The 12,263-nt window shown below is 33.4% G+C and overlaps 1 protein-coding gene across 1 annotated transcript; it reads left to right on the top strand.

Annotated features, from left to right (window-relative positions):
* The first annotated feature begins 4,274 nt into the window (after positions 1 to 4,274).
* LOC145102186 (E3 ubiquitin-protein ligase COP1-like) lies at positions 4,275 to 9,891 on the top strand. Its single transcript, XM_079039564.1, has 13 exons — positions 4,275 to 4,856; positions 5,804 to 5,881; positions 6,263 to 6,418; positions 6,508 to 6,813; positions 6,939 to 7,096; positions 7,200 to 7,265; positions 7,532 to 7,610; positions 7,681 to 7,836; positions 7,981 to 8,079; positions 8,551 to 8,655; positions 8,996 to 9,175; positions 9,329 to 9,439; positions 9,600 to 9,891. The coding sequence occupies exons 1-13, from the start codon at positions 4,461 to 4,463 to the stop codon at positions 9,762 to 9,764; spliced, it is 2,055 nt and encodes a 684-aa protein (XP_078895690.1). The 5' UTR covers positions 4,275 to 4,460; the 3' UTR covers positions 9,765 to 9,891.
* Positions 9,892 to 12,263: the final 2,372 nt, after the last annotated feature.

Raw genomic sequence — 12,263 nt, 5'->3', positions numbered from 1 at the left:
TTCCATTTGTAATCATCACAAGCAATGTTGTAAAACTCGCTGAGTTGGCCGAGTACTCGTCCGAGTACTCGCTACTCGGCCCCTTACCGAGACGAGTTACAAAATCCGAGTACTCCCTGATCGGCCGCTTATTGAAGCGAATACCGTTGTAAAACTCGACCAACTCGGTGATTAATATGTATAGTATACTTAATGATTTATATTTAACACACACATATGTGATTATTACTACATATGTATCTTAAATTTTCAATAATTATTCACGAAGTGGGACCATTGTGTGTTCTTTTAGTTTTTGTGTATTTACATACATCTAATTTTGTTATATATTTCCTTCAACTTATAATTTTGACATATATAATATCCCTAAAAATATTTCTATATGAATTACCGAATCCGAGTACTCCCCGAGTACTCCCGAGTACTCGCTACTCGGTAGTCGGCCGAGTAGGTACCGAGTAGCGAGTTCTACAACCATGATCACAAGCTAATTCACATCTTCTTTTGTCAAGTTCATAAGAGATAATCTAGTGATAGTAGTTAGCTTTCGGTTTTCCTTTGCATTCCAATCTCAAATGAACAGGATGTCCAGTTGGAGCTTTGTGAAGATCAAGAGATTGTTGAAAGTACATGTGGTCCTTGTTGTCAATATAGAACATTCCATGTTCAGTTTCTCTGATGAAAAGATGTTGAATGCACTCGAAATTTTTTGGAAGAGAATTGTTGATGTACGTAGCCCCATAAAGAAGTAAGAACTTTGAATGTTGGGAACTTCTTTCAGATCATGCAGAGAATGAATTCATACACATAAAAGATGCATCAGGAAGAGGGCCTAAATCCATATTTCTGATTTTGTTGATCATTAAGATGATGGCAAGCTTTAACTCTTGTGCATGAATGCCCTTGTGATTTTTAATGATAACCTGAATTTCCAACCATTCACTGTATCCATATTTGACAAGATCGAACACATGAATCTTTTCAGGATATTCTCATTTTGTATCTTTCCTCATTAAGTTTACTGTCATAATTTTTTCCCCCTTGGATTTGGTACATCTAAATTTCACAATGGGTTCCACAGAGAATATTCGATTAAGGACATCAACATATTTAGATCTATCAATCTTTGTGAGGATGTATTCAACTCTCTTTTTCTTGTCTACTTCAGTATTAAAAAGTTGAATTATAGCAGTAAGATTTGGTACATGCCTTCACAACCTCCTCCTCAAGTTATCTTGTCTGTTATCTAAAGCTACGATTGTGTTTTGCGATAATATGAGTGCCATGTTTTTATCTTCTAATCTTGTACAACACCAACATACCAAATATGTTTAAATAGATTTATATTTTGTTAGGGAACGTGTTGCCACAGGATATGTGTGTGTTTTGGATGTGCCATCAGCTCACTAATTTCCATATATATATATATATATATATATATATATATATATATATATATATATATATATATATATATATATATATATATATATATATATATATATATATATATATATAACAAAAGTCTTCCTATTCAACTATTTTGGATTTTAGAGACAATGTGAAGATTTGTAAACCTCATGCTTAAACTGAAAGGGTAAGTTAGTTTATGTTGTTTTGTTCTATTTGTATAATGTAGGGGCGCTACTGTAACATTGATACATATAAATATACTCCAATTCATACGCCCTCTAATCAGTCTAATCAGTGAGGTATCCCATATAAATATATTTTAGTTTACTCTCTAATTATAGTTAAACTTTAAATCTATGTTATTTATCAATTAATTAATTTTGTTTAGTAATATTTCATTTTAATGTTTGATATTAAACATTAATATATATATATATATATATATATATATATATATATATATATATAATATTCTTTGTATTTTTTTAACTATATATATTAGAATTTATCATCTTTGTATTTTTGAAAAGAAAACGAAAAAAATTATGCTTTTAATTTTTGTCATGTACTATTTAATTCTAAAAAATTGATGTTTGTTTATATAATAACAAATTTAGATGGGAGGATTTATATTATATTTGAAATAGATAAAAATAAATTAGTTAATTATAGAAAAAAAGCTTATAAAAATATCAATGGTTAGAGATAATTTAAATTAATAGATTTTATTTGATAAAATTAATAAGAAAAATAATATAACAAACAAAAAGGGAAAATTTCATATATATCCTTACAAACATTAAAAATTACATATATATCCTTCCAAAATTCATAATTACATATATATCATTGTTAACCTGTTAAACTCATATTTATATCCAATCTTATAATAAAATAAGGTATAAATTAATTTAATACAATAATACATATTTAAAAATCAAAATAAAAGATAATTATACCAAAATACCCTTTCCAAATTGTTAAAGAAAAAAACTAAATAAATTTAATTAGGATTAAAACCTAATTAAATATGGAAAACTTCAAAACACACGTTATTTAATAAAACCTTCAGGAACTCATTGTGAAGAACTTGACGTGAAGTGAAGAACTCCTGCCGTTTCTTCTTGATCGCTCACTTATACAAATCGTTGATAGCCTCATTATTCTCTTCTTCATCACAACAGATTTATCCTGTTCTTTATTCCATTAATTTTGATTTCGTATTTGATTAAGTTCTTGCATCGATTAATTTTTGGTTTACAATAGACAATTTATTATCCTCCTCTTTAATGGATAATGAGGTTGATTACCTGCTGTTGGAATAAAAGGGTGGTAATTAGTGTAAATTGCTGAAATGTTTCAAGATTTGGTGTTTGGGAATTGTATAAATATTTTGCCAAATGAGTGGCACCTGTAAGAAAATTTAAACCAGATGGGAAATCAAGAAGGGCCTGTAATATAAAGTCTAAGAGAAGCTGCTTCTACAGTTAGATTATGGTATGGGAACTTCAATCGCATACAAAGACTTATCGTTGAGGTGTCTCACATTACTTTTGAACCAAGGACATTCGACATTAGGTTACCTGAACCCCTTTCTATTGATACTTGATGCCAATTTTTGTACATTCAATTGTGATTCATGATTCATGATTCTCAACTCGTAAACAATTTGAGTCAATTTAAATGAGTGGGGACAAGATTAAGAAAAAGGGAGAAACCAGTACTAGCTATCAAGGGCAAAAGGTAAGGAGAGAACACGAGGAGGGAGAGATGGATCTCGGTGAATAGAAAACTTGACCCTTCCAGATTTGAAAGATTTGGGCGAATTGATGGACCAAACCCTTGAAAGATTTGGACGAATTGGTGCAGCTGCAGCTATTGTACCACCTCTACAACAGGCGGTTGTTGGTGGTAGCAGTTCAAGTATGGTGGCGGATAATGTGAGTGGTAGGGATGAGATGCAAAGGGGGGCTCAAACTACTCAATGGTTCACAGATTGGATGAACAATCCTTCTGAACATAATTAAGGGGCGTGATTTTGAACTCAAAAGCTTATTAACAATTCATAGCAAAATATAATAGATTTTAATTTGGGAGATAATTTAGAAAGGGTATTTTGGTAACATTATATGTATTTTTGATTTATAAATTTATTTTAGATATTAAATTGATTTATATCTTATTAAATTATAAGATTGGATATAAATGAGAGTTTAATAGTTTAAGAAGGATATATAAGTAATTATAAATTTTGGAAGGATATATACGTAATTCTTAATGTTTGCAAGGATATATATGAAATTTTCCCTAGATTTTAATTTGGGAGATAATTTAGAAAGGGTATTTTGGTAACATTATATGTATTTTTGATTTATAAATTTATTTTAGATATTAAATTGATTTATATCTTATTAAATTATAAGATTGGATATAAATGAGAGTTTAATAGTTTAAGAAGGATATATAAGTAATTATAAATTTTGGAAGGATATATACGTAATTCTTAATGTTTGCAAGTATATATATGAAATTTTCCCAAACAAAGGGGAAATCGTATGCATAAAATCGATGACCACTTATATAAAAAATATGCCTAGAATTGAGGTTGCACATTCAACATTAAATTTAGATAACTCATAAGTTCATAAATAAAATGTCAAAATCATCAAAAAGTAAAGTGGTAGTTGAACGAGCTATAAAGATCTAGAATAATTATTTTGATAAATATTTTGGTATATGTTTAAATAACAAAAACTAATTTACAAGCTAATGCTATATAAAATAAAATAAAATAAAATAATTTTAATAAAAGATAGGCATGAAAAGATATTAAGGAGATCGGTGCACAAATATTTATTTGGAAGGAATGGAAAAGAATCAAAACGGAAGACTCCCGCATAACGTGGTCATTTTCCACCCATACACGCACACAGACACATAGCTCACACACGGCGGAGAAGCGTTGCAACGGTAAGCCATTTGATATCTTCACACTCCGATTTAGAGAGAGAAAATGTGCTCGTAGGCTGACAAAGAGACCGAATTGTATGGCGATGGGAGGTGGTTCAGTAGCAGGAGTGATTGTGCCGTCGGTGAAGTCGGAACCGCCTGAACCGGCAACGGAGGGACTCGCATCTTCTTCTCCATTACTGCCGGTGGCTCAGGAACCTCAGTCGCAGCTTCCGGCACCGGATTCCGCTGTGGCCGTGATGGAGGTGGATGCAAGGGGAAATGATCGTGAGGCTGTAGATGCGGCATCGCTGGATAAAGATGTCTTGTGTCCGATATGCATGCAGATCATTAAGGATGCGTTTTTGACATCGTGTGGTCATAACTTCTGTTACATGTGCATTGCTACACATCTTCAGAATAAGAGCGATTGTCCTTGTTGTGCGCAGTATCTCACCACTAGTCAGATATTTCCTAATTTTTTGCTTAATAAGGTAAAGTAATCAGAGTCTCAACACTCATGAATACTTGGAATTGATGCACACGAGCACAAATTTTGATTCGCAAATGTGTTATTCTTGATTGTTGTTAGTCTAATTAGAAGTTTAGAAGAGGATTAAGAAATCTTTGGTCCTTCAGCTCGATAAGCTTATAGCACGCTATCTGCACTGATTACTGATTAGTGTTCCATTTCCTGTATATTTACTGGTATGGAGCCAAGCATGCAGAATATAAAAAATTGGTTTGGATATATTTATTCATTTCTTTAGAAATGGAACTTTTAACTTTTTAGTTTGGCGCGAGGTCAATGTTGGATTCTGTGATGTAGTGTGTCTATATTTCGTCATCTGATATGGTAATCCTTTTAGAAAATTGCGCAATTAATCTTCATATATGTTGATTTGTGTCTATAAGAGCTCGATATATATGCTTCTTTAGTTGTTTCTTCCCATGTTTAACATGCTTGTTGACATTTCAACTCTTTGCTTGACAGCTTAAGTACAATTTTGTATATCTATTATTTTTCTCTGTTTCGGGTTTAAGTCCGAGTGTTTTATCAGCATATCTTAAAAGCTCACAACATTGTCATTGATTTGGTTGTGAAAAGTGTATCAAGTATGGTATACATCAAGTCCTTAAGAAATAAGCTGTCATGCCAATTCCATTCTGAAACAATTACAATGAAGTTTTGTGGTTAATACCCCATTTTACTCTGTATGTCAAAAGTCTCAATTTGGTTATCGCTGGCTACATAATTTGAAGAAATAAATATTTTTCCCATTCAGTTTGTGAATATGTTAAGGATTATGATCTGTTTCAGGTAGAATATATCTATATATTTGCTTAATGCTCTTGTTTATCATTCACAATTACACAATAAGCAAAGTATACATTTGGCATTTATATTCTGTCTACTTAATGAAAAAGATTGTTTCTGCAGCTATTGATGAAGGCTTCAGCTTGTCAAATAGCAAAAGCTGCTTCTCCTGTTGAACAAGTCCGGCTAGCATTTCAACAGGTCAGTGTCAGTTATCGTATTGATCATCAGCTGCTCTCTTATATTCACTTATGAAAGATTTTACAATTATGATCTTCAAATTGTGGGCTTGCACTTTTATCTGTATATATTTTCTTAAAACCTTCAATGTTTCTCCTTATTTTTTCTACCAGTGATACGAAATATCTAATTCATGTAGTTGTGCTCATTACAAAATGAGAAACCATGAAAATATTGTAAAAGTTTTATGTGAATTCAGTGTCTCTGTTATTATTGTAAACCCCTGAATATCTCATACTCAAGGTGGACCCATGGGCTTGAACTAATAAGTTGAAATTTGTTAATATTTATATGATTATGTCATTTCTTTATATTGAAAGGTGACTCTTTTCACGTAGACAGGGATGTGATGTGTCAATGAAGGAGCTGGACAGCCTCATAGTTGTTCTCACTGACAAGAAAAAAAGAATGGAGCAAGAAGAAGCTGAGTCAAATCTGCAAATTATGCATGAGTTTTTATACTGCTTAAGAAGACAAAAACTTGAAGAGCTAAATGAGGTTATAATTATATCGAATTTTCAAACAAAGCCCCTTAACTTTGAGTGATTTGGCATTCTCTCTCTCTCTCTCATGTGATTTTATTGCAGATACAAAAAGATCTCGGGTACATTAAGGAAGACATAAATGCAGTTGAAAGACACAGAATAGAATTACATAGAGCAAGAGAAAGATGCTCAGTAAAACTAAGGATGCTTGCTGATGATTCCAGTGTTAAAACTTCATGGCCATCATTGATGGATAAACGTAATGGCAGCAGTATAGGTACACAAAATAGGTTACCTGATTTACAAGCTACTACTACAAACTCTCTATCACTCCAAAAAAAAGATTCAGATTCACAAAATACTCAAGTAGGATCAACTGTAGCAAGAAAAAGACGCGTCCATGCACAGGTCATCACACTTCTCATTCACAAAAGTTTGTATTTCATTAACGGGCATGTGGGCCCCATTTACACACTATTTTTTTATTTGATTTATTGTATTTGTTTTTCATCATGTTTTGTTGATTGTAACAGTTTAATGATTTGCAAGAGTGTTATCTGCAAAAGCGGAGACATTGGGAAAAACAAGCACATAAGCAGGAAGAAAGGGAAGGGCGAAATGTGAAAGGAGAAGGTTATCATGATGGACTTAAGGACTTTCAGTCTGTGCTTTCTACATTTACACGATACAGGTTCTGTGTGTGTGTTTTTAGTTTGTTCTCATTTTTTTATTTTTATTTTTTTTAATCAAGGATTAGATTTGAACATGTTGATTTTATTGTATGTTTTATGTAGTCGATTGCGAGTCATTGCTGAGTTGAGGCATGGGGATCTTTTCCACTCGGCTGATATTATATCAAGGTTAGTTGAGTGGAAGAATTGTGTTGTATAAAGTGGTTGATTTGTTTTTTTTAATAAGTTAAATGGAGTATACTTCTTTAATATACTTGGGTGAGGGACATTGTATTTTGAAAATTTTACTCAATTATAGCAGTGAAAAATTGCTTTTTATTTGGATGACACTGCTATAAATATTTTCAAAATACAATCCTGTAATAGAAAGAAATGAATGTAGGATGCTATAATAAATAATTAATAAACACTCCAAACTTTTTTCCTACTTGCAGCATAGAATTTGACCGAGACAATGAGCTTTTTGCTACAGCTGGAGTTTCACGACGCATCAAAGTGTTTGAGTTTGCCTCAGTAAGTGATGCAAAAAAGACTGATTTGCCCTTCATTTCATATGTACTCATCTGCATCAACGGTTTTCCAGGTGGTGAATGAACAAGCTGATGTTCAGTGTCCTGTGGTGGAAATGTCAACGCGCTCCAAACTCAGCTGTTTGAGCTGGAACAAATACACCAAAAATTACATCGCCAGTAGTGACTACGAGGGTATTGTCACTGTCTGGGATGTAACCACTCGCCAGGTCATCATTCTTTTGTTTTTTTAGTGTTCAACACAAGAAATAGCAACCTACTTTCACTTAAGGATGCTATATTAGAGAAAGAAAGTACATTGATATTTATGGCATATTTTGTTATATCAATCTAAATTACAATTCTTGCCACAGAGTGTAATGGAGTATGAGGAGCATGAGAAACGAGCATGGAGTCTTGATTTTTCACGTACTGAACCTACAATGCTAGTATCTGGAAGCGATGATTGTAAGGTATATCATTTACCACAATGAAACTATATCTGTGTTTAGGGTTAAATGTAAGAAATAGCAATTTGCTTTCATTGATTTGTTTATTAGAACATCTTACTTTCAATTTCCTTTGGAAAATCTATCCAATTATAGCAATCTCATCAAAACAACTTTTACTATTATAATTAGATAGATTCTTCAAAGTACAATGTCCTAATAAGAAAAAGTTGAATGTACATAGCCATAATTGCGTTTAAAGTACAATGACTTGATAAGAAAAAAAATTGGAAGTACAATGGTGTAATAGAAAGAAGTTAAAGTAGGATGCTATAAGACAAAAATAAATGAATATACTTGCATTTATTCCATGCTTTTGTGCATCATGCCATCATGTATAGCAATGTAAGAAAATAAAGTAGGATGCTATGAATATGATACACAAATAAATTGAAAGTATATTGCTATTTCTTATGTTCCTAACTTATCAAACAGGTCAAGATATGGTGTACAAGACAAGAGGCAAGTGTCCTTAACATTGACATGAAAGCAAATATTTGCTCCGTGAAGTATAATCCTGGGTCTAGCTTCCATGTTGCAGTAAGTTTGTTTCAGTTTTTTCAAATTTCAACCTGTGATTAGATTATCGAGGAAATTACATTTTTGTCCCTGTGCTATAGTGATATTTTCTAGATCTGGTTCAACAAGGAACCTTTTTTTTTCCTTTTTGGTCCCTGTTTCGGTATTCCCAAACACTAAATCATCCCTGCGATTGAAGCAATGAAATAGCAACCAAAAAGGAAAAAAAAAAATCCTCTTTGGACCAAATCTGAAAATATCTCTATAGCACAGGGAGTAACGAAATAATTTTAAGTTGATTTCAACTATATATGTATCTATCTACCTTCACTTATTGGGAATGATTTTGTGTGTCATTTAGGTGGGTTCTGCAGATCATCAAATACATTATTATGACTTGAGAAAAATAAACCAACCGTTGCATATTTTTAATGGGCATCGAAAAGCCGTTTCATATGTAAAATTCCTGTCCAATCATGAACTTTCTTCTGCATCTACAGACAGCACGTTGCGCTTGTGGGACGTCAAGCAGAATATCCCAGTAAGTCTCTCTTTACCAATATACACAATGTACTTTATTCTTTCCACATAATAACAACATAGTTACATTTCTTTATGTAACAAATTAAATTATTTTTTTACTGATTAACAACAACAACATCTAACGTATTTATCTTCTATCTTACTTTTAAAGCTTCGCACATTTAGAGGACACGTGAACGAGAAGAATTTTGTGGGTCTAACTGTAAATAGCGAATATATTGCATGTGGCAGCGAGACAAATGAAGTCTTTGTGTACCATAAGGTTACCTTCCAACTTTAGACTCTTTTTGTTTGTTATAAGGCTATTTTCACTGAGTAGCTTTTTAAATAAGCTACTTTTTGGTTCTAGCCGAAAAAGCTCCAAAAACAAGCTAGCTTTGAGAGTCATAGGCCTTAAATTTAATTGGAAACATTTATTATAGGCTATTTCGAGACCAGCAGCTTCACATGGATTTAGTTCGGATGCAACGGATGGAGAGGAGGCGGGGTCGTACTTCACAAGTGCGGTTTGTTGGAAAAACGATAGCCCCACAATGATAACTGCAAACAGTCGTGGAACCATTAAAGTTCTTGTTCTCGCTGAATAGTAAGTAAGTATATAATTATGGAAATAGTGTTATACATTTTATGGGATATGGTATTTGTTTTAATGCTTTTGTTTAATTAAATATGATTCAATCATTTTCAAGCTAATTTATATGGCTTTTACGTTGAGTGTTGTTTAAAAGTAGACAAATCTATAAAATTGTATATCCAAATCCTGAATCGATGGAGTTTATCCACCTTTGGGTTTATACTTTATACTTTATAGTTAGGTAATTTTTAGATCCATAATAAATGGGTGGCAGTGGCACAGCCAAAAAATTACGAACACATTTTAGAGTAAATTACAGAAATGTTCCCTGCGGTCTAGGAACTAGATTGAATTGGACTGAAACTGATATGAACCGAAACCAAAATTGAGATATTGTGCAAACCGAAAAACAAGTTGAATCTACATATTTGGTAATGGTTCAGTTTCGGTTCTGGTTGGGTTTTTTATATCAAAACCAAATTATGATCGAATGATAAATGTTTATATGCTAGGGTGGTTCATACTAAAGAGTGAGCATAGGGGCCCAAAAATCGAGAGGACCAAAACTAATGTGGATTGAAACCGAAATTCAAGAAATAAGAAAACCGAATGAAACCAAAACTGAAACTGTAAGCCCGAAGCTTAATGAGTTCCTCCAAAATACCCAAATATACATATAATCACGAACAACATACTATGGGTCCAGTCAACCATCGGGTTGGAATACCCAAGGCCCTCAACCATCCGGTTGGAATGCCAACATACTATGTGTGACATCCCCATTTTTACGGCCAGAAGAGACCGATTTCGTTTATGTTTTTTAAATAAAAATCAGAGCAACTTCTTAAGAAAAGCGTTGCGGAATTTGTTCCCAAAACAAAATATGATATAAATTTTATCAAAGCATTTCTTAAAGAAAGGTATTTCCATTACATTGAAAAAACTCGGGATGTTAATCATCGATACAGACCATAAGCATAAACTAAAAAGAAATAAACACCTTAGGCCACAAAACACTATCTGGCCTCAAATTCGTAATCTCCCGTCAAAATCATCTAACTATGCTTTTGCCACTACCTGTAATACAAGAAACTGAGTGGATCAGGCTGGGGAGCCTGGTGAGCATATAGGGTTTTCAACCCACAATAATAAGTTCATTATTTATTTTCATTAAATTGCTAACCCGATCACCCGTTCCCATTATCCTCACTTTACGTCCCAGAATCATCTATTATAAGGGACCTATCCTAAGGAATTTCATCGGGATGGACACTACTGCTAAGGGGATTCCTCTGCCATATGTGTCCGTAAGGCAACCATGGAGGGATGGAGTACATCTTTAAAAACACCTACAGGTTGCGAACCTGCTAGCGTTCCACTGGACTGCCTAGAAAAGTCCGTGGTCGTCATCTATACTTCGCTAGACGACTGGATCATCTTAAACATCGTAAACATCGATGCCTCTCATCATTTTAACACACATCATCAATTTCATCTACCCATTGTTCTACCCAACATATTTGTAGATACAAAATGCATACATGGTCCAGATCTGTAAAACAAAGCTTACATCTTTCATCCAACATACTTTCAAAGCATAAAATATTTATACGGTCTAGATCTGAAAAATAATGTTTACATCTTTCATCCAACATGACTTTCAAAGCATAAAATATATATACGGTCTAGATCTGAAGAAAAAGTTCAGATCCGAAGGAAAGAAGTTCAGATCTTTCGTAGATCTCAAAGTACACAGTTTAGATCTAAAGAAAAAGCTTAGATCTGAGGTGAGAAAGTGTAGATCTGAAAGAAAAAGCCTCGGATCTGAAAGAAAAGTGTTAGATCTGAAAGATAAAGTGTAGATCTGAAGGTAAAAGTTTCAGATCTGAAAGAAATAAGCATAGATTTTTCATTCAACAACATCTCAAGTAAATAGCTAACATATACCTATACACATAGCACATAAAATACTCCATATCTATGTGTAAGATGAAAGTGACTATACACTCACTTGATACAGAGTGATTTGGACAGCACCTCGCTTCTAAAAATAATCTTCTTTGACGAAACCGAGAAGTTTGCTTGAAAACCGGGCAAAGTTTCAAACCAAAAAACTCTTTTTCTTGGAGCCTCCGGGCTCTCCAATTCTTTCTTCTAATGCTAGGAGGTTTTCCTAGGCTTTTTGAGGGGTTTGGGGGTGTTAGAGAGTGTTTAGAGAGAGAAAGAAAGGGTAAAAAGTGTGAGAAACGAAGGGGCTCTCGTGTGGTATTTATAGGCTGAAAAAGAGGTGAACTCATCGAGTTTCTGGCCCAATTCGTCGAGTTTCTGACCCCCAACTCGTCGAGTTTCTGGTCCAATTCGTCGAGTCGGTGCCACGTTTCGTCATCAGATTGTGCCACGTCACTCACTTCGTTGCAGCACCCTGCCAACTTCTAAACCATATAACTTTCTCATACGAGCTTCATTTTCAACAGTCTTTATATCCACGCATAGGTAAAAACAAGATCTACAA

Source organism: Lactuca serriola, chromosome 4 (genome assembly GCF_051521515.1).
Source record: "Lactuca serriola cultivar US96UC23 chromosome 4, Lser_US96UC23_V15, whole genome shotgun sequence".
Lineage (NCBI taxonomy): Eukaryota > Viridiplantae > Streptophyta > Magnoliopsida > Asterales > Asteraceae > Lactuca > Lactuca serriola.
Note: the sequence above shows the minus strand (reverse complement) of the source record. Positions and strands in the feature narration are given on the sequence as shown.

Excerpts from the sequence above, each read along its gene's own strand:
- LOC145102186 (XM_079039564.1), top strand. The coding sequence starts at position 4,461 with ATGGCGATGGGAGGTGGTTCAGTAGCAGGAGTGATTGTGCCGTCGGTG. Across the intron at positions 8,080-8,550 it reads CTGGAAGCGATGATTGTAAG|GTCAAGATATGGTGTACAAG; the intron begins GTATATCATTTA and ends CTTATCAAACAG. Across the intron at positions 9,440-9,599 it reads AAGTCTTTGTGTACCATAAG|GCTATTTCGAGACCAGCAGC; the intron begins GTTACCTTCCAA and ends CATTTATTATAG.